The sequence below is a fragment of the Malus domestica genome, chromosome 05, assembly GCF_042453785.1.
Source record: "Malus domestica chromosome 05, GDT2T_hap1".
In the NCBI taxonomy this organism is placed as follows: domain Eukaryota; kingdom Viridiplantae; phylum Streptophyta; class Magnoliopsida; order Rosales; family Rosaceae; genus Malus; species Malus domestica.
This window is the reverse complement of record NC_091665.1, coordinates 4,274,269-4,296,179: the sequence shown is the minus strand read 5'-3', so window position 1 is coordinate 4,296,179 and position 21,911 is coordinate 4,274,269. Positions and strand designations below refer to the sequence as shown.

The 21,911-nt window shown below is 39.5% G+C and overlaps 2 protein-coding genes across 3 annotated transcripts; one reads left to right on the top strand and one right to left on the bottom strand.

Annotated features, from left to right (window-relative positions):
* The first annotated feature begins 572 nt into the window (after positions 1–572).
* On the top strand, positions 573–17,293 carry LOC103425307 (eukaryotic translation initiation factor 5B-like). 2 transcript variants are annotated; one of them, XM_029101871.2, is made up of 12 exons: positions 573–1,601; positions 1,843–4,620; positions 4,713–4,820; positions 4,910–5,010; positions 5,117–5,207; positions 5,297–5,407; positions 5,571–5,636; positions 7,061–7,120; positions 7,214–7,771; positions 8,494–8,613; positions 16,413–16,532; positions 16,615–17,293. In XM_029101871.2, the coding sequence occupies exons 2-12, from the start codon at positions 1,900–1,902 to the stop codon at positions 16,678–16,680; spliced, it is 4,122 nt and encodes a 1,373-aa protein (XP_028957704.1). In that variant the 5' UTR covers positions 573–1,601; positions 1,843–1,899; the 3' UTR covers positions 16,681–17,293. The 2 variants fall into 2 exon arrangements, 1 of the variants encoding a protein (XP_028957704.1); XR_011581718.1 differs by lacking the exon at positions 16,615–17,293 and having other exon boundaries at positions 7,214–8,352; positions 16,413–16,444.
* A 2,055-nt stretch (positions 17,294–19,348) lies between these two features.
* LOC114824740 (vacuolar iron transporter homolog 1-like) lies at positions 19,349–20,372 on the bottom strand. The gene has a single exon (XM_029101870.2). It carries the CDS (start codon positions 20,289–20,291, stop codon positions 19,500–19,502), a length of 792 nt encoding a protein of 263 aa, XP_028957703.2. The 5' UTR covers positions 20,292–20,372; the 3' UTR covers positions 19,349–19,499.
* Positions 20,373–21,911: the final 1,539 nt, after the last annotated feature.

Sequence of the window (21,911 nt, the reverse complement as noted above, 5' to 3'; positions counted from 1 at the left end):
GCTAATAAGGTGATTTTTGCTAGTTTAAGTTTAATAGCAGGGGCCTCTTGTCATCCTGCTATCGACGTTTGCCATTCTACTACAATTATTGATTGATGGGAGAAGCGGTATCAGTCGTGGGTGGAGAGAAACTTTTGGATGTCCTTGCAGTATGTGATGTATGTCCTTGCAATATTTTGCTTCATCGCCTATACATTCAGCTTCCTTTTTCGAACAAAATTCCTAGTGCTGCCTTGGATGGAGAGAAACTTAAGTGCAACCGAGTGTATTGTACAAACAATAGAAATGCATGGGTTGCTTTTCATGGCCAAGGCGGCGCCGAAACTCTTTGGTGTCGACAGTAGTGCAGGGTTTCCGTGGTGACTGATAATAATTCTTCTTGGCGTGATGATCAATCGATGGCTTGTTCTTTCTTGATATGTATATGACTTATGCTTGGTGGATGAGTTGAAGGATCTGGGCAGCGGGCAGGCATGGGGAGAGGAAAGGGATGAAGGTGTGCGATGGTTGAATGTTTTAATCATGTTCGAGGTTTTTTTGTTCAAGTTTTAATAATATGTTTTTTCCGATAAAAAAAAACATTCATGTCCGAGTTTGAATCTCTTTTTTTTGTGTTTTGGTTTTTTGTTTTTGTGTTTTTTGTTTTACAGATTAAATTAAATTAAATATAGTTTTGTTACACCAACTCCAACCTTTGATTAAAATCTAAAATTTTAGTCCAAAAAATTTAAGTTTAATTTAGAAACAATTTTTTTCTTTCAACCTTTTTAGGTTAAATTTGTAGTTTGAGATTATTAAATAATAATTTTAAGATAATTTTTTCTCTTAAAGTAACCTTTTTTCAAAAAATAAAAATAAAAATATGTAGATTATAATCTAATTTTATAAATATTTTAACCTAAACATATTTAGATTTTGATAAATATTAAAAAATTAATACACGGACACCATGAAGTTCGTGGGACACTAGAAAAGAATATAAAACACATAAAAGAAATTTTTTTTACTTACTTTAGTTGTTTGATTTAAATTTGGACCATTATATCTTTTTTTAACTATTGGATTTGATCATATTTGATCATAATCATTGAATTCAATGAATTTATAAATATAAAACTAAAAAAATACACATATATAGTAAGCCAGTCCTACTAACTCAACGGAAATCTTAGCCTCAATTTGCCCAAAAATGAGTTTTGAAATAAAACTCCTATTTACGTTGAAACAAGTTTAAAACCTAAAATTTAAGTTTTTACTCCAAAAATCGGGTAGGTTTAAATAAAAAAAGCTAAAAGCCGAATTCAGTATTTTCTTGAATGTTTTTGGACGGATGCCCAAAGTGCTGGAAAATTAAAAAAAAAAAGCCCACTACAGCTTTTCCAATTTTCTTAGAAACCCAGACAGACTACCAGTACTCAACCCTAGAACTTTTAAGAGAGAAATCCGCTTATTTTTCTCGGTCTCTCTCTCTCCCCCGGAAACTCTCTCAGTCTCTCAGTCTCTCTCTTTGTGTCTCTCTCGATTGCAATCCATTCGAACCCGATCGTTTTCCTCCGCAATCCGTCGATTCTGTTGCTTCTACTCCCTCCACGCCGCCCCAAGTAAGCTCTCTCCCTCTCTCCCTCTCTACACACACACACACACACACACATATGCGTGTGTATTTTGTTTCGTGTTGGTTTAGGATGAGATTCTTGCAGTACTGCTTTATGGTTGTAAAATCTGGATCTATTTCTTTAGATTTCGAAACATACAATAGCTAAATATATATATGTTTGTGTATATGTGTGTGATGTGTGTTTGTATAATCTGTATTGATTGTGATCTTGGTTTTGCGATTAGGATTTTGGAATGGGCTTCGATAATTGTTGAAACAGATCATAATTTGTCGAAACCTCGATGGGTCGGAAGAAGCCGACTGCTCGCGACGATGAGAACCCGCAACCTGCTGCGGGTGCAAAGTCGAAGAAGAAGGCTGTGGTAATTGAAGACGATGAGTTTTCTATTGGAACTGAGCTGTCCGAGGAGTCTCAGGTGCAGGAAGAAAAAGTTGCTGTCACTGGAAAGAAGGGCAAAAAGGGTAATTCAAAAGCTTCAAAGAAGAGCAGGGATGAGGACGACCTCGACGATGTGGGAAAGGGGGACGAGGGCGAAGATGAGGTTCCCCAAGTTGCTTTCACTGGAAAGAAGAAGGGAAAGTCGAAGAAGAGTGGTGGGAATAGTGTGGTCAGCGCTTCGAGTTTTGGGCTGCTTGGAGATGAAGAAGACGGTGTTGATGATGGGAAATCTGGGTTAACTGGTAATGATGAGGAGGATTCTCCAGTGGTGAGTTTTTCTGGCAAGAAGAAGGCTTCGACATCGTCAAAGAAAACTGGTGGTAGTTTGTTTACTGGGTCCCCTTTTGATGCTATTGGTGATGAAGGTGATAGTGATGGTGAGGTTGTTGATGGTTCTGTGGGTAAGAGTAAAGAATATGACGATAGTGAGAATGAAGATGAGCCTGTAATTTCTTTTACGGGGAAGAAGAAGCCATCCAAGGGTGGAAAGAAGGGCAGGAGTGTGTTTGCAGCAGCTAGCTTTGATGTTCTCAATGATGCAGATGAGGATAAGGATGAAAAGAAAGATGAGGACGATGAAGTTCTTCAGATTACATTCTCCGGTAAGAAAAAGAAATCATCAAAGGGTTCAAAGAAGAGCGGTGGTAATTCTTTTAGCTCAGCCCTGCTTGATGAGGGGAATGATGAAGATACTTCAGTATCCGAACCAACTAGAGTTGGTGATGACACAGTTGATGATGAAGATGAATCTGTGATTGCGTTCACAGGTAAAAAGAAGTCTTCCAAAAAGAAAGGTAATGATGTTTTTACTGTATTGAGTGAAGATACAGATGTAATTGAACCGGAACAACCAAGTGTCGAAACTAATAAAAATGAAGCTGATGATTCTAAAACTAACAAGAGTAAAGAGGTTCCAGAAACTTCAAAAAGTAAGAAAAAGAAGAAGAAGAGTGGACGGACTGCTCAAGAAGAAGATGACTTGGATAAAATTCTTGCTGAGCTAGGTGAGGGTCCTACAACATTGACACCAGCTGAGGCTACCATGAAAGAGGAGAAAGTTGAGGTTCAACCTGATCCGGTTGCCCCAGTTGATGCTTCTGGTGAAAAGGAAGGTGAAGAAGAGACTGTGGAGTCTGCTGCTGCAAAGAAGAAGAGAAAGAAGAAGGAGAAGGAAAAGGAGAAAAAGTCAGCAGCGGCAGCAGGGACTGCTACTGCTCCCATGGTTCCTAAGGATGATAAACGAGAAGAAACCCAAATTGAACCCACAGACCCCAAGAAGAAAGAAGTGAAAGGTAAAGTAGCAGATAAGAAACTTCCAAAACATGTGAGGGAGATGCAAGAGGCTCTTGCTAGGCGACAGGAACAAGAAGAGAGATTGAAAAGGGAAGCAGAGGAGAAACAGAGGAAAGAAGAAGAGGAGCGGCGTAAGCAGGAAGAACTTGAGAGGGAAAAGGAGGCGGCCAGGATTCTGAAAAAGGAAAGGGAAAAGGAGAAGCTACAAAGGAAGAGACAGGAAGGCAAGATTTTAACTGCGAAGCAAAAAGAAGAACAACGCAGGCGGGAGGCAATGAGAAACCAGATACTTGCTAATGCAGGGGGTTTACCTCTCCTTACCACAGACAATGAGAAAAAGGCTAAACGGCCTATGTACCAGAAAAAGAAGACAAAAGCAGCACCCATTCATGCAAATGGTGCAGCTTCTGCGAAGCCAGTGGAAAACCTAGAAGAGGGAGACCAGCAGGACACTATCCCCGAGCCAGAGTCTGGGGAATTTGACAAGGTTGAAGATGTAGAGTCACTGGATCTGGAGGATAAATCTGAAGTTGCTGAATCTGTTAAAGAGAATGGAGTGGAAGAAGAAGAAGAAGAAGATGATGATGATGATGATCCTTGGGATGTTAAGAGCTTTGATGATGTTAACCTTTCTGTTAAACGTGGATTTTCTGATGAAGAGATTGACTCTGAGCCTGAACCTGTTGCAAAAAAAGACATAAAGAGTTCAGGTGCCAATCCATCAGTTTCTGCTCAGAAAACTGTTCCTTCTCAACCAATAAAATCTCAGGATGGTGAGGATAAGAAAAAACAACCTGATAATGACGTTGACAAAAGTAAGAAGAAAAGCGTTTCTGTTAAAAAAGAAGCGCCAACTTCTAATGCTGACCCCAAAGAGAGTGGAGATAACCTTCGTTCACCTATTTGCTGCATTATGGGCCATGTTGATACTGGTAAAACTAAGCTGCTGGATTGTATCAGAGGCACAAATGTTCAGGAAGGTGAGGCTGGAGGTATTACTCAGCAGATTGGAGCAACATATTTTCCTGCTGAGAACATTCGTGAGAGGACTAAAGAACTGAAAGCTGATGCGAAGCTGAAGGTCCCTGGTCTGTTGGTCATTGATACCCCCGGGCACGAGTCATTCACTAATTTACGGTCACGGGGCTCAGGTTTATGTGATATTGCTATATTGGTTGTTGACATTATGCATGGCTTAGAGCCTCAGACAATAGAGTCACTTAACCTTTTGAAAATGAGGAATACGGAATTTATTGTTGCACTAAATAAGGTGAGGTTTATGGTCAATTCTACTGTCCAGATCTCTACTACTCTCGGCTCATAAATGTTTAATTTTTGTTTTCTGGAATATCCAATTGTTAGGTGGACAGACTCTACGGGTGGAAAACCTGCCGCAATGCACCAATTGTGAAAGCAATGAAGCAACAATCTAAGGATGTACAAAATGAATTCAATATGAGGCTTGTACAGGTCTTGTGTGCTGCAACTTTGTCTTTTGTTCACTTTATATGTTTGACCCTTTGTGTTTCTAAAATTCCAATTGTTTGTTGGTTTGCCAGATTATCACTCAATTCAAGGAGCAGGGTTTAAATACTGAATTGTATTATAAGAATAAAGAAATGGGGGAAACCTACAGTATTATTCCTACAAGTGCCATTAGGTATGGCTTGTGGAATAACTCTTTTAATTTTTAGTCTCTACTGCAGAGGTGTTTTTAGTAATTTGCTCTCCGCTATGTCCTGAAATATGGGTTTTGAATATCGCAGTGGTGAAGGAATTCCAGATTTGCTATTACTATTGGTTCAGTGGACACAGAAAACTATGGTTGAGAAACTCACTTTCAGCAATGAAATCCAGGTTTAATATATTTTCACCTTGTTTCCAGTAATGTAAAGGTGCTTAACTGTTTATATGTGAGTTGATGGGGGGCTGTTCTTGTGAACCAGTGTACGGTTTTGGAGGTTAAGGTTGTGGAAGGCCTTGGGACAACAATTGATGTTGTATTGGTTAATGGTGTGCTTCATGAAGGAGATCAAATAGTGGTTTGCGGCATGCAGGCAAGTATCTAAAACCTTTCCTATGACAATTTTTGTAAAGTCTGACTATTATTAAACTATTTTCAATATTTGCTTTAGAATTGCTGGCAAATGATTGTAGGTAACATGTGATGTATTTTACATGTAATTATTATTATTGATATCAATTTTTTGTCTCTTTTAGGGACCTATTGTTGCAACAATTCGATCTTTATTGACTCCACATCCAATGAAAGAACTTCGTGTGAAGGTAGGTTTTTTCTTTTCTTTTCAACTTCTGCTTTTTGTCATGCATTTGCAATTAGCTATTTAGTGATTCTGGTGTGAGAATGAAATCTGTTGCTCCCATTGAAAGTCCACTGAAGAGCAAGTAGAACAGCATAAAGTGCTACATGCACGTATTAGTGGTTCGCTGATCATGTGTTAAAAAGGGGACAATATTGATATTATCATAAAATGGAAGGTTCAAAATTTGATATAGGCGAACAAGTAAGACACGAGGTACAGGTAAATCCCGGACATCTAAAGAAACAGCAGCCAAACTATTCTGGTGAATCCAAATACATCCCATATAACATCAGCCAACATATCTGTGAAAAACTCGGTGGAAAGTGAAGCCCACAAGATGCCAAAGTGATTCCTACCCCACAATGGATCTGCTTCATGGTGCATGCACCTCTAAAAATGTCCTGTTCCTAGGTATTGCCATTGGGTGCATTTCCAAAAAACAGTAACAATGCTTAGTTTCAGGTTCAGGTTAAATTGTTTGCCTACGATAGTGCTCCTTATGATTTAAGGGCTGCAGTGCTGCATTGCTTTGGACTTTTCTGTGTGATTACAAGCATCGCATTGTTCCTCAATGCTTGTTTGATTTTTTTTTTTTTTTCTTTTTCATTTTCATTCTTTTTGTAATTTAAAAAAAGCTTTTAGAGAAGAGTGGCGCTGTTCCCACCCCACATTTCCTATTTTCACTCTACATTTGAATATTATTTATCCCAAATGGACCCGTACATAATAGTACTTTTAAGGGAGAAAATTAAATATGTAAAATTACATAACACAAAAAATGGAAGAAAACAAAGATATTGAGGCTAATATGACTGCTAATGGAACCAGGTAGTTTTGTAGAAGAGTGGAAGAGAGCTGAAACTGATGTTTGAATGCTCCTTTTCTATTATAGACAAGTAATTTAAAGAAAAATGGAATTAAGTAATAGCTACAGAAGTAAAGTAGGCATGTTTGGCTGAATTAAGTAATTGCTATAGGAGGGAAGTCCAGCCTGTCCAGAATTGGTCCTGCCTGATTCACAAATATCTTTTTTAAACTTGATGGGGGTGAGAAAGGAGGTGAGGGCATTTTGGCAATGCAAATAGTAGACTGATATCTTATAAAACTTGCTGGGGGTGAAAAATATGGAGGGTGGGTTCAGTGCCATTTTAGGATAATTATTCTTGATAAACTAGTTTAGGACAAAATGATTCTTATAGTTTGGATAATGGTACATTTTGGATTCCAGTTCTGATAACTATTGAATACATCTGGTTTATCAAATATTCGATTTCTTTTCGTTGTGCAAATCCAATTCAGTGGGATCTAAGGTTCACTTTTTTTTTTTGTCCATAAACAACATTCCATGTTGGCATCAGATGATGATTCTATGGATCTTTATTTCAGGGAGCGTATCTGCATCATAGTGAAATCAAGGCTGCACAGGGTATTAAAATTGCAGCACAGGTAAATTTATGTTGAAATCAAGGCCAATCCAGTTCTACCTATCTGAACTCCTGTTGTGAGATTTTCTTGATTTTTGATGTTTGTTTTATGAAGGGTCTTGAACACGCTATTGCTGGTACTGCTCTACATGTAGTAGGGCCTCATGATGACTTGGAGGATATCAAGGAAACAGCTATGGAAGACATGAAGTCAGTTTTGAATAGAATTGACAAGACTGGTGAGGGAGTTTGCGTACAAGCATCTACTCTAGGTTCCTTGGAAGCATTGCTAGAGTTTTTGAAAACACCAGCAGTAAACATTCCTGTTAGTGGTATTAGCATAGGCCCTGTACACAAAAAGGATGTCATGAAGGCCAGTGTAATGCTTGAAAAGAAAAAGGAGTTTGCCACCATCTTGGCATTTGATGTCAAAGTTACACCGGAGGCCCGAGAAATGGCAGACGATTTAGGTGTGAAGATTTTTATTGCTGATATCATCTATCACTTGTTCGATCAATTTAAGGCATATATTGACAATATTAAGGAGGAAAAGAAGAAGGAATCTGCTGATGAAGCTGTCTTTCCTTGCGTGCTCAAGATTATGCCCAACTGTGTTTTCAACAAGAAGGATCCAATTATCTTGGGGGTTGACGTTCTTGATGGCATTTTGAAGGTATTATTATATGGACTCCATTTGGTTTACCCATCTCTTTGGTGGGATATGATTGTTTACCATCTTAATTTGTCTCTCTTTTTTATTTTCTCTTAAAAGTTCTTTATTAATTCTTTTGTTTGGATACTTAACATTTAAAATATCTGATGAGAGACTTAAAATGAAATGTTGCCGCAAGTAGAAGGATTCTGTAATTTTCACGGAGTTAGTAGGGTTGTTGGATGTATAGCGTAGGCAGTGGAAACAGTTTATTTGAAAAAACTGTGACAAAGTGTTCCCCAGGAACCTGCTAAGGTTCGCTGGGAACTGCTAAAGCCTAAAGATGTAACTCTGGAAGTCTGGTAGATTGATTTAAAGGATTTGCAGTGTTAGCTTGCTCGGTTTTTCTAATCTTCCTTACCTTCATCATATGAATACTAGTTCTTGAAGAGGTCGCACTTGGTGCGATGGCAAGTGCCTTCGTCCATGAGCGGTAGGTCTCGGGTTCGAGACTTGGGAGCAGCCTCTCCATAAATGAGGGTAAGGCTAGCCGACATTCACCTCTCCCAGACCCTGCGTAAAGCGGGAGCCTTGTGCACTGGGTACGACCGACCTTTCAAAGTGTTATATTGTATCAGTTAAATGTTCGTTAATTAAGTTCAGCTGCGATTGAACTACAATCCCATGAAAATTAGGTATACTGCCTAAAAATTCTTATTATTTTTATTATATGCTCTGTGCAGGTGGGTACTCCAATTTGTATTCCTCAAAGGGATTTTATTTCTATTGGGCGCATTGCATCCATTGAAAATAACCACAAACCTGTTGATATGGCGAAGAAGGGGTCGAAATTAGCCATCAAGGTATGAATGTGTGATAACGCTTGACATACATATATATGTGTGGACACGCCACACGTGTTGCTAGTTGGTGTTGGATTTCTGCAACCTTTGATGTTTGTTTCTGCTGCATTTCTTGTCGTGGGTAAATCTATCCTGTCAAAATGGCTTATATCCATCATTTATGATTAGTGTGTTGTAGATACTTGGGGTTTTGTTAGGTCAATGACTTTTTGTATGAGAAATGTCTAAGCAATGCTAAACACCGATTGATATTAGCTATCATTACAAGTGTAAGTGCTATTGATGGATTTTACTATAATTTTTCAAGGAACTGCGCACATTATTTTTGTGTAATATAAATTCTTTCACAGGGTTCAGGAGTCTTTTAATAGAATCTTTGTAATTTGACTTATTTCCATGGTCTAGTGTCTATAGTTGTGAAATAACATTGCCTTTTAGCCATCTGTGTTGGGAGGAAAAAGATGATAGAATTTGTAGGCATCAGTAAAAGGCGAAAAAAGCTGTCAGAGAAGCGAAGCAAGAGGCGAAAAAAGCTGTCAGAGAAGCTAAGTTAGCGGCTTACGACGATATGTATAAACGACTAGATACCAAAGAAGGAGAGTTGGATATCTATAAACTATCTAGAGCAAGGGAAAAGAAGACAAGGGACCTAAACCAAGTGAGGTGCATCAAGGATGAGGATGGAAAGGTTCTTGCTACAGAGAACGCGGTTAAAGACAGATGGAGAGGTTATTTTCATAATCTTTTCAATGAAGGACATGAAATGAGTGATTCTTTAGGGGAGTTGAGTAACTCAGAAGAGTGTAGAAACTACTCTTTTTATCGTCGAATCCGGAAGGAAGAAGTGGTTGTAGCTTTGAAGAAGATGAAGCATAAAAAAGCAATAGGCCCAGACAATATACCAATCGAAGTGTGGAAACTTTTGGGAGAGACAGGTATAACATGGCTCACTGACCTTTTCAATAGGATTTTGAAAACGAAGAAGATGCCAAATGAGTGGCGAACGAGCACTTTGGTGCCTATCTACAAGAACAAGGGCGACGTACAAAATTGCATGAACTATAGGGGTATTAAGCTAATGAGTCATACAATGAAGCTCTGGGAGAGAGTCATTGAGCATAGATTGAGGCAAGAGACACGGGTTTCGGACAACCAATTCGGGTTCATGCCAGGGCGCTCAACCATGGAGGCAATCTATCTCTTACGAAGATTGATGGAAAGATATAGAGATGGGAAAAAGGATTTACACATGGTCTTTATAGATTTGGAAAAAGCGTATGATAGGGTCCCAAGAGACATTCTTTGGAGGATTTTAGAGAAGAAAGGAGTACGAGTAGCATATATCCAAGCTATAAAGGATATGTATGAAGGAGCAAAGACTGCCGTAAGAACTCATGAAGGACAAACCGAAAGCTTCCCCATAACTGTAGGATTACATCAAGGCTCATCCTTAAGTCCTTACCTTTTTGCGTTGGTAATGGATGAGTTAACAGGACATATTCAAGATGATATTCCTTGGTGTATGCTTTTCGCAGACGATATAGTGTTGATAGATGAAACTCAGGAAGGGGTAAATGCAAAGCTTAACCTTTGGAGAGAAGTGTTGGAATCAAAAGGTCTTCGCCTAAGCCGATCAAAGACAGAATATATGGAGTGCAAGTTCAGTGCAAATGGAGGCCAAAACGAGTTAGGGGTGAGGATCGGAGATCAAGAAATACCAAAAAGCGACCGTTTTCGTTACCTAGGATCTATCTTGCAAAAGAACGGAGAATTAGATGGAGATCTCAACCATAGAATACAAGCTGGATGGATGAAGTGGAAGAGTGCATCCGGTGTGTTGTGTGACCGCCGTATGCCATTGAAGCTCAAGGGAAAATTTTATAGGACGGCAATAAGGCCGGCGATGCTGTATGGCACAGAATGTTGGGCGGTGAAACATCAACACGTACACAAAATGGGTGTAGCGGAGATGAGGATGCTTCGTTGGATGTGTGGGCACACGAGAAAGGATAAGATTAGGAATGAGGATATCCGGGGTAAAGTAGGAGTAGCCGAAATTGAAGGAAAGATGAGAGAAAATCGGTTACGGTGGTTTGGACATGTGCAAAGAAGGCCTACTGACGCTCCGATTAGAAGATGCGACTATGGGACAGAGGTTCAGGGCCGAAGGGGTAGAGGAAGACCTAGGAAAACTTTGGAAGAGACTCTAAGAAAAGACTTAGAGTACTTGGATCTAACGGAGGACATGACACAGGATCGAGCACAATGGCGTTCTAAGATTCATATAGCCGATCCCACTCAGTGACTTGGATTTTCCAAGTCTCCAATCGAGAAGTTTTCCTCACTCGGGAAATTAAGGGAACACTACCCCAACCTACATGCTCCACTCAGAAAGCTTCAACATACAAGCTTTAACAAAAGAAAATTCAAAGAACTTAGCGAAGAAGGCTTTGGTGTATTTAACACAATACGTTGAAATGAAGGAAAGCTTATTTATTGATATCCCCGATCAGCTACAAATATGTACATATACATGAGTCAAAATAAACACACAAGACGGAGCCTTCACAAAGGTTGCTTAGGAGAAGTCTCAGCAGTCGGTAGAGCCCCAGAAAGAGAAGGCACCGGAGGGGGATCATTTGGAGCCTCAGTACTGGACAGAACCCTAGAAGGAGGAGGCATCAGAGGTTGATCATTCGGAGCTTCATTACGCGGTACAGCCCCAGAAGACGAAGGCAATAAATGCCTTTGGAACAAACCCACAAATCTCTGATGATCAAGTAAAACCTGACCATCAGTTTCCTTCATCTGGTCAAGCTTCCTCTTCATGTTTGTAGCATAGTCATGTGCGAGCCGGTGCAACTGTTTATTCTCATGCTTGAGCCCTCTAATCTCCTGTTTGAGACTCATCACTTCAGCCGCCAAGGATTCAACTTGGCGGGTTCGAGCAAATAGGCGTTGGGCCATATTAGACACAGAACCTGCACACTGCACACTGAGAGCCAGCGAATCCTTAACAGCTAACTCATCAGACCGTTTGGAAAGTAGTCTGTTATCTTTGGGAGTGAGAAGGTTCCTGGCCACCACCGCAGCGGTCATATCATTCTTCATCACGGAATCCCCAACGGTAAGAGGACCAGTAGGAGAGACGAAGGATGGGCGCCATATGTTGTCTGGAGAAGGCGGGGCTGCCTCTTCAACAAGGTTCAAGTCAAAACGACGGTCGGAGGGGCCAGACATTTTCAAAGGTGTTGAAGAGAGAAGAGGTCGGACAAATCAAGATCTTAGAAGTGCAAGAATGAAGCTTCTACTGGTGGATTTCAAGTGTGCTTTGGAACTTAATGTCAGCCTCTATAAAAATCTGCACTCGACGGAGCTTCGGAAATCGAAGAGGCGCCTGCTCAGAAATCGAAGAGGCGTTTGCTTTCTCAAAAGCTGGGCTGCTTAGAGATCACGAGGGTTGATCTCAGAAATCGAAGAGGCGTTTGCTTTCTCAAAAGTTGGGCTGCTCAAAGACCACGAAGGCCGATCTCAGAAATCGAAGAGGCGCTCGCTTTCTCAAAAGCTGGGCTCCCCAGAGACCACGAGGGCCGATCTCAGAAATCGAAGAGGCACCTACTTTTCCAGCCTTGTCAGCACCCGTCACACGCACACTCAGCTTTGCAGAAATTATGGGCATTCTGTCGAAGACTTCTGGGGAAGTAGAAAACACATGAATCTTACTGTTCAATCACCCACTTCCCACACGCAACAATAGCTCATGGGTACCACAGATAACTTTGCCAAAGTTCTCTGCCAAAGTTGAGCACGTGAAGCTTGCAGCTCCCACTACATCGCTCTGACCAAGAAGGGTAAAAGAATAGCAAAGAAACAGCATTAACAAAGTTTAGACCCATAAATTTTGAAGGTCTAGCTACCATATTATTACCCACAAGGGTAAAGGAACAGTACCACTGCTGGATAATTGGAAAGTCCCTGTGTGTCAACCTCTGTGCTTCGTGGCAAGGTAGACTAGCAAACATGCCCAACCTTTACTCACATTCGAGAAAACACTCCCAATAAGATTGCTTGCTCCAAAATCGAAGAGGCACCGTCCTTCGAATCTCGAGAGCCAGACTCCCAACATGACTACTTTCTTAAAAATCAAAGAGAGGGTAAAGGAACAGTACCATTGCTGGATAATTGGAAAGTCCCTGTGTGTCAACCTCTGTGCTTCGTGGCAAGGTAGACTAGCAAACATGCCCAACCTTTACTCACATTCGAGAAAACACTCCCAACAAGATTGCTTGCTCCAAAATCGAAGAGGCACCGCCCTCCGAATCTCGAGAGCCAGACTCCCAACGTGATTACTTTCTCAAAAATCGAAGAGACACTGCTCCCCGAATCTTCGAGAGCCAGACCCCCAGCATGATTGCTTTCTCAAAAATCGATGAGGCATCGTTCTCCGAATCAATCGAAGAGGCGCTCGCTTTCTCAAAAGCTGGGCTGCTCAGAGACCACGAGGGCCGATCTCAGAAATCGAAGAGGCACCTACTTTTCTAGCCTTGTCAGCACCTGTCACACGCACTCAGCTTTGCAGAAATTATGGGAATTCTGTCGAAGACTTTTGGTGAAGTAGAAAGCACATGAATCTTACTGTTCAATCACCCACTTCCCACACGCAACAATAGCTCATGGGTACCACAGATAACTTTGCCAAAGTTCTCTGCCAAAGTTGAGCACGTGAAGCTTGCAGCTCCCACTACATCGCTCTGACCAAGAAAGGTAAAAGAATAGCAAAGAAACAGCACTAACAAAGTTTAGACACATAAATTTTGAAGGTCTAGCTACCATATTATTACCCACAAGGGTAAAGGAACAGTACCACTGCTGGATAATTGGAAAGTCCCTGTGTGTCAACCTCTGTGCTTCGTGGCAATGTAGACTAGCAAACATGCCCAACCTTTACTCACTTTCGAGAAAACACTCCCAACAAGATTGCTTGCTCCAAAATCGAAGAGGCACCGTCCTCCGAATCTCGAGAGCCAGACTCCCAACATGACTACTTTCTCAAAAGCGAAGAGAGGGTAAAGGAACAGTACCATTGCTGGATAATTGGAAAGTCTCTGTGTGTCAACCTTTGTGCTTCGTGGCAAGGTAGACTAGCAAACATGCCCAACCTTTACTCACATTCGAGACAACACTCCCAACAGGATTGCTTGCTACAAAATCGAAGAGGCACCGCCCTCCGAATCTCGAGAGCCAGACTCCCAACATGATTACTTCCTCAAAAATCAAAGAGACACTGCTCTACGAATCTCGAGAGCCAGACCCCCAGCATGATTGCTTTCTCAAAAATCGAAGAGGCATCGTTCTCCGAATCTCGAGAGCCAGATACCACAAACCACTTTTTCAAAGTGCTCTGACAGAGTTAAAACATGTGAAACTGGCAGCTCCCACTACCGTGCTATGACCAAGCAGGGTAAAGGAATAGCATTACTACTTGTTGTTAGGGAGACTCCTATATATGTCGACCTCCATCCCCAACGGACAGGCAGACCTGCAAAAATGCTCAACCCTTCATCATATCTGAGAGGGCACTCCCAACGAAGCTTTTCGAAATATTCAGCTTTCTTTCCCCCCGATAATACCTCTGCAAACAAGCTATACTAGAGCAAGAATATCTCATATCATCAGGGTTAAAAGCAAGAGTATCCCATATCATGCTTTTTCCCTGTCTTTTCCTTTGGCCTTGTTTTTACCTGCAAGACAAGGAGAAAGAGAGCAATCAGTCAGCACTTGGATCAAGCTTCCAGCCAGGAACTGACTGCCTGGAACCCCTTACCTGATTACTTACCTGGTATTGCTCTCGAGTACTCATCTTCAACATCTTATGTTTCCAGGGAAGATTCCGCATCTACTTGAGGAACAGATAGGGCAAGTGCGAAGGATACAAGGAAGCATGTGGAGACAAGCGTAACAGCACACGTGCCGATACACCCATTACTCTGTCAAAAGCAAAAGTATCCCATATCAGCAGGGTGGAACGTACTCTAGATTTGATGGACTTGTTTTGACCCTCAAATTCTTCAGTCGGCCTTATACTCTGGAGGAAACCAGAAAACCCTCCAGCTCAGTTCAAGAATAAGCCTGTGGAAAGTTACTTCTTCAAAAGCAAAAGTATCTCATATCATCTCTTCTCATTTTTCTTCTTTTTATCCTTCATGCTGCTGCAAGATGGGGAGAAGGTGAACAATCAGTCGGAGCTCTGATTGCTTACCTTGTCTGTCACCTCTTTCAGCAGACCCCCTAGCTCGGCGACTTGGGAGACTCCTACTACATGGTTTGTATCGCGCTTGACCAAGCCTGAGACTACAAGTAAGCTTCAAGTGAAATTGATACATTACCTTGTGCATCTCCACCAGTTAAAGATACCACCCCTGGATGGAGGAAGAGTACTTCCAGAGAAGATGCCACATCTACCTATGAGACAGATAAGGCAAGTCAAGACGACACCACACTCCGATACTTAGAAGTTTCGTGATTACGAGATCATTCTCCCACAATATTTCCTAATGTCATTTGTACTAAATCATTCACTTGTACTCACTAAAGGAAAGCTTGAACCTATGTACTTGTGTAAACCCTTCACAATTAATGAGAACTCTTCTATTCCGTGGACGTAGCCAATCTGGGTGAACCACGTACATCTTGTGTTTGCTTTCCTATCTCTATCCATTTATATACTTATCCACACTAATGACCGGAGCAATCTAGCGAAGATCACAAAAAGCGACCGTTTTCGCTACCTAAGATCTATCTTGCAAGAGAACGGAGAATTAGATGGAGATCTCAACCATAGAATACGAGCTGGATGGATGAAGTGTAAGAGTGCATCCGGCGTGTTGTGTGACCGTCGTAGGCCACTGAAACTCAAGGGAAAATTTTATAGGACGGCAATAAGGCCAGCGATGTTGTATGGCACAGAATGTTGGGCGGTGAAGCATCAACACGTACACAAAATGGGTGTAGCGGAGATGAGGATGCTTCGTGGGATGTGTGGGCACACGAGAAAGGATAAGATTGGGAATGAGGATATCCGAGGTAAAGTAGGAGTAGCCGAAATTGTAGGAAAGATGAGAGAAAATCGGCTCCGATGATTTGGACATGTGCAAAAAAGGCCGACTGACGCTCCGGTTCGAAGATGTGACTACGGGACAGAGGTTCAGGGCCAAAGGGGTAGAGGAAGACCTAGGAAAACTTTGGAAGAGACTCTAAGAAAAGACTTAGAGTACTTGGATCTAACGGAGGACATGACACAAAACCGAGCGCAATGGCGTTCTAGGATTCATATAGCCGACCCCACTTAGTGGGAAAAGGCTTTGTTGTTGTTGTTGTTGTTGTTGTAGTAAAAACTCACCTATGAGGTTCATGTCCTTTGAGGTTTGATTCCTACATTGTTAATTGATATTTAAATCCGAGGGTGATCTGGTTCTTACCTACTATTGTTTTCCTTGGTGATTTTGGCTAGCTGATTGTGTGCTAATATTGTCATCTGGATTGGCTTTGTTATTGCGGTTGTGATCTTGCTTTTAGTTTGTTTGATTGCTTTTTGTTTTTTGTTTTCTAGCTGACCATTTCTTAATACTGTTGGTCTTGGCTTTCCCTGTGTTTTGTAGCTGATCATTTGGAGTTTGTTTGTGTTTCTTCTGATATTTCTCTTACTCTCTCTCCAACTTAATTCTTTGTAATGCTGAAAAGAAACCTTTACACTTAATTGTCCTTATGCTTATTGCAGTTTTCTTCTTGTGTTTTTGCAGATTATTGGGTCAAATTCCGAAGAACAGCAAAAGATGTTTGGTAGGCATTTTGAGATTGATGATGAACTTGTCAGCCAAATCTCAAGGAATTCGATTGATGTACTTAAAGCAAATTACCGAGTAAGTTTCATTTTCTCATACAGTTTACCTTTTGGACGATGTAATGTGAACCATCATTATTAACTGTAATTTAAAAATGCAGGATGAACTGTCAATGGAGGAGTGGAAGCTGCTTGTGAAATTGAAGAAGCTTTTCGAGATACCATGAGAAAAGCTAGTGCTATATATTTGAGCAAATTCTTTTATTACACAACACTCGGAGGCTTCGCTGACTTCAGCTGCAATCAGAAAGGATACCAAGGTTCGTTGCAGATCTATTTTTGATCGTAAGTGGCACAAATACCTTTAGGCACTTAAATTCAAGGCAATCATATGTGAAGGGGGAGAAAAGGTTCCGGTTAGCGTTTCCATGAGGTCATTTTTCCAAGAGTCCGCATTGCATTTTTTGTCCATCTAGCGTTGATACTTTCTTTTGCCTTTTTGAACTTTAGTTTTTTTCTTTTTTTTTTTTTGGTAAACTTTTGAACTTTAGTTTCTCTAGAGTTTATGATACCCCACCCCATGCCGTGGCAAGTTGATCCAAGTTGATATTGATGGAAGAAAATGTGTTTCGGCCTCACGCGGCCGCTGCTTTGGATGAGTAAGGGTTGATTTGTCATGCCGAAACAGTTTTGTTCAGTCCTCTTGGAAAACCCGACAGGAATGATCTGAATTCGACATTAAAGCTGTAAGGTTGTTGGCACGTATGTATGTTGTCGTTGTTTTGCTAACGGTATAATACAAGGAAACCTCAAATAGAAATTACTCTCTTGGTGCCTTCATTGATTTCTCGATCGTTCGATCCTGAGGACCTCAATGTTTTTGCCTCTGTACGCGAATGACCATACTTTGGAAGAGAAATGCCAAGAAAACTCTCTTAAAGGGGGACTTTACATGAACATTCTGTCACCTTGTGATTCTGCACCATGTTCTATAATTTTGTCACGGGAAACACGAGGTGACGGAAAGTACATGGAGAGTCTTCTTAGCATTTCTTGACTTTGGAGTACTACAATTTTGTTCTAGAGTGTTTTAACCCTCGGTGCTTCCTTGAATGCTTCCCTTTCATGCTTGAATACTGGAAAGTGTAGTATGTGTTGATCAAAAACATAATTAGGGGTGCAAATTGATATGGTGTTTCTCAGTTTGTCGTTAACATCTTATGAATTTATACATTCGAACCTGATATTTTTGTTTAATCTGAATATTTTCAAAAAATTGAAATGTCGTGCATTTAGACATTTCAAGACGTCTTTTTTTGAAGTGTTCAGAATGTATTCTGCTAGTTTGTTTTCTAAAATATTCTAGCTTTATTATATTTGCCAAAATTATTTATTGGAAAGTTTTGTAGTTTATTGTTAGTTTTGAATGCCTTTTATTCGTTATTTTTATGTTAATTATATCATAAAAATAATTGAATTTATACGTAGGTTTATCCCAAATATTAAAAATAAAATAAATTGTATGTACGGAAAAGTTCGAGAATACTAAAATCTTGTAAATGGATGAATTTAAAAAATTTTAAGATTATTCTGATTTCGAAAATTTTGAATTTGAAATTTCTGATATGATCTGATTTTGAAATTTTGGAATAAAATTAAAAGGCTTTGTTTCCAATTCGATCCGTCCCAAAATCATTTCTAAACATAATGGATAAACCACATGGTGTGGTTATTGATGTGACAACATGGAGAGAGATTTCAACGTAAATTTCTTCTTATATTTAACGATTGATTCTATCTAGCTAATTATCTAGTGTGATTAGCTACCATCTTAATGAGTTTAATTAAGCTCCTTGCAAATTGATACCATGAATTGTTACTTAGAGGTAGATGCCATCCATGCTTTAGGATTCATGTACGATGTTTCTATGTTAGTTTTAGAAGATCGTATCGTATGAATTCTTTTGTGTTTAGCCAGTCTAAATCATTGATGGTTAACTTGTAAGAATATGTTTACTCTAGATGGTTTACGGTTTAAGGGGGAATCGGATGCTCTAGTATTTTGTTTAGCTAACATAGAGTAGCAAATGGACTTAAGTCTGATGGTTAGAATTAGATCAATTTCTTTGGGACGATATGTATTATATGTGCTTATTTTGTATACTATCTTAACATCTGTACACTTGCGATTACTAATATTATTTTATCTTTGTCTCTTTTGGGGACCTATCAATCGTTACTAATATTGTTAAGCTTTGTTCTATTAAAAAAAAAAGAACATTAACCGAAAACTTCCGGTACTATTTATTTTAACGAAAAACCATATTTTTGCACTAAAAAATCAATCCTGGTACTATTCACTTTACCTTTTATTTTGTTTTTATCGTTAAAACTCAAAGTTTTCAAGCATTTTTTATTAGTTTTTCTAAAAAATATTGTTAAGCTTTGTTCTTCAGTTTCTGTTTAGGTTCTTAGAATTATAGTTCTAGTGTAGTAGACGGCTAGGATTATAACATCTCAAAGGTGTATAGTGTGCCAGCTGCCATTGTAGCTGTGCATAGTTGAGTAAACATGGGCAATCCATGCGAGGAAGCTTAGGATTCTTGTTCCAATGGTCATTTTTGTTCTCCTTGCTTCTCGGATCTGTTTTTCACAACTACAGTGTTTGTAATCGATTTCAGTCAATGAAACTGTAGGAGCAATGTATTCCATTCTTCTTCCTCCTTGAGCACTCTGTGATTTCTTACTAAAATTAATCAATTCATCATTCAAACAACAACATAAAGAAGTGGATTTATGCACATTTTTATATTTTTATTTTTAAATTGAATAACTTACAAAGAAATTAAGGGAAATAAAAAATAGATGCATGAGGAGTGAAGTGTACGAAATTACTTCTCATACTACAATTATGCGTTTCATTTCTTTAAGAAGTTACATCTCACTTCCAATGAACATCTTACATTTCATTACACAAAATCCAACAGGAAAAAATAACGAAAGATCTTGTAGCACAATATTCATGGGCGTGTTAGATCAAAGGGTCTCATAGCCCACTTGAGCCAATCAACTTGGTTAACCCAAAGGTAATAGCCATGGCCATCCAACCTCCAACCAAAACCCTCATCACTGATCTCATAACTGGTGCCTTCCCCAACTTAGCACCCAACCACCCAAACACCACCAAAGCCAAGCTCACAGCCGCGGCCACAACTCCTAACCTCACCTTATACCCCCTTATAAACGATGCTGCTAGCAATGGGACCATTGCTCCCACCGAAAACGCCAGTGCTGATGCAGCTGCTGCTTGTAAAGGATTGGGCAGACTCTCCTCATCATCTCCATCGCCACCATCATCTTCTACCACGTGTACTTGTTGGTTCTTTTTCTTTTTCTGATTGTCCCTTTTCATTTGAGCCACCTCTATGTCCAGCTGGGAGTACACGGAGACAAACTCTCCAATGGCCATACTACATGCCCCGGCTACTAGTCCCACGAACCCGGTTAGTATCATGGCCTTAATGTCTTGTCTCACAGCTCCAACTCCCATCATTAACGACGCAGTTGAGATTAATCCATCGCTGGCACCTAGGAGGGCGGCGCGGAGCCATTGGGAACGTTTGGAGTAGTCAAACTCCTTTTGGTCTAGGGTTGTTTGGTGCTCGAGGTCGTTTGTGGTCATTGGGATGACACACTTGCCTTCACTTAGGGATGATTGGCTGTTTGGTGCCATGGAAATATTAACGGGAGAAGCGGATAATGAGGAATGAGGGTTTATGGGTGTGTCGTGGACTGAGGAAGAGAGTAGAGAGATATTGGAGAAGTGTGGAGGACACATGCACGCTCTCAACAAGGGTATTTATGGAGGGAGAAGTTCAATCATGGATGCAAAGGTGGGTACAATAATTGAAAAAGAATTGAAAAAAGCAAAGTGTGTTTACCTAGTGCTATTGCTTTCATTATATAAGATACCACTATAAGAAGAAGATGAATACTTCAGATTTAGGAATAAATATTAATATAAGAAGATGAGTTTATAATTTGATGAGTCAATATTTTACTATATATTTTTCTCTAATCTTAGTAATAATTTATTGATTATTTTGATACTTTAAATTATATTTCTAATTTAGGATATGCGACTTCCTCTTGATCATAAAGTAATCAAACGGATGAATTTTGAAGTGATTCTAACTGGAGGATGTTTGTGGGTCTTTTAAGATGATTGTGTCAAAGTTTCAGATTTTTCTACCGAGCCGTTTAACCTTGTCAATGAAATAAAGGCCCAGCGCGCAGCTTTCCCAGATTGATGTTTATGGATATTTTGGATATTTTGGAGGTTAAGATGACATATTTTAAGAAATATTCCTTCTGAGATTTGTAGGGAACAACTTAAGCTTTCAAAAGAGAAATTTTAGGACCAAATCGGAGTTGATTTGGTCAGTCAAAAGTCTGATTTTTTTAGAAGTCCAAATTTTAGTTTAAATAGGAAACATTTTATTTTCTGTTTTATTTTTTTATTATGTTTCCTAGTTTTATTCTAAGACCTTTTAAGGTTTTATTTTGTAGGAGTATAAATATAGATATTTAGCCATTAGGGTTTGGAGAAGGAGAGGAGGAGGCGCACTACTTTAGAGAGCCTTGCACAATTCAAGTTTATTTTCAAGATGCTTTCTTTTCATGTTCTCAATAATACTTTGTCTTATGATTGTTCGTAATTTCTTTTGTTAGGGCAAAGCTACAAGCCTTAGCAAGAATATGTAGTTTCTTTTCAATTTATTTATGATATTATGCATGCATGTTTTGAATTATTAATCACTGTGATTAAACTATCTAAGTGTCTTAGTGATTCGCAGCCATTAAGATATTTAGAAAAGTAATCTGATGCAATTTTGGTCGGAAGGTTTCCTGAAATAGACGCTGGCTTCTTGTGGTTAATAATTGTAATTTCACTTAAGATGAACACCATGTCTTAAGGGTTGCATGGTTTTTCAAAGGGTTTTCATAAAACTTAATGAGTCTTTCATGTTCATATTTGATCCGAACGTCCGGATGGGTTGGATGTTAGATATACGTTTTATATTGAAGGTTCCAAGTAGGACATATATTAGGAAAACTTAACCTTCAAAATATGCATGAGTAATCCATAAGTAATTGGACGAACTATGTAGCATTGTTAAAGTGACGGTGGAACCCTAGTGTTTCTTTAAATTGATTTTCTTTAAATTGGTTTCTAGTTGATTGATTTAATTGTTTTAATTTAAATTCGTTTTTATTATATTAAAATCTCAAAATCAACATTTTCCAAACTTTGTTTTAAATAATTAATTAAGAGTTAGTTTTAAACACAAATTATTCATTCTATCTCTGTGGAAAACGACTTGCATGAACTGTTATACTAGGATAACCTTGGACTCTTGCAAGTATTTTTGTGTGATTTTAACTTCTTTTCATAGGT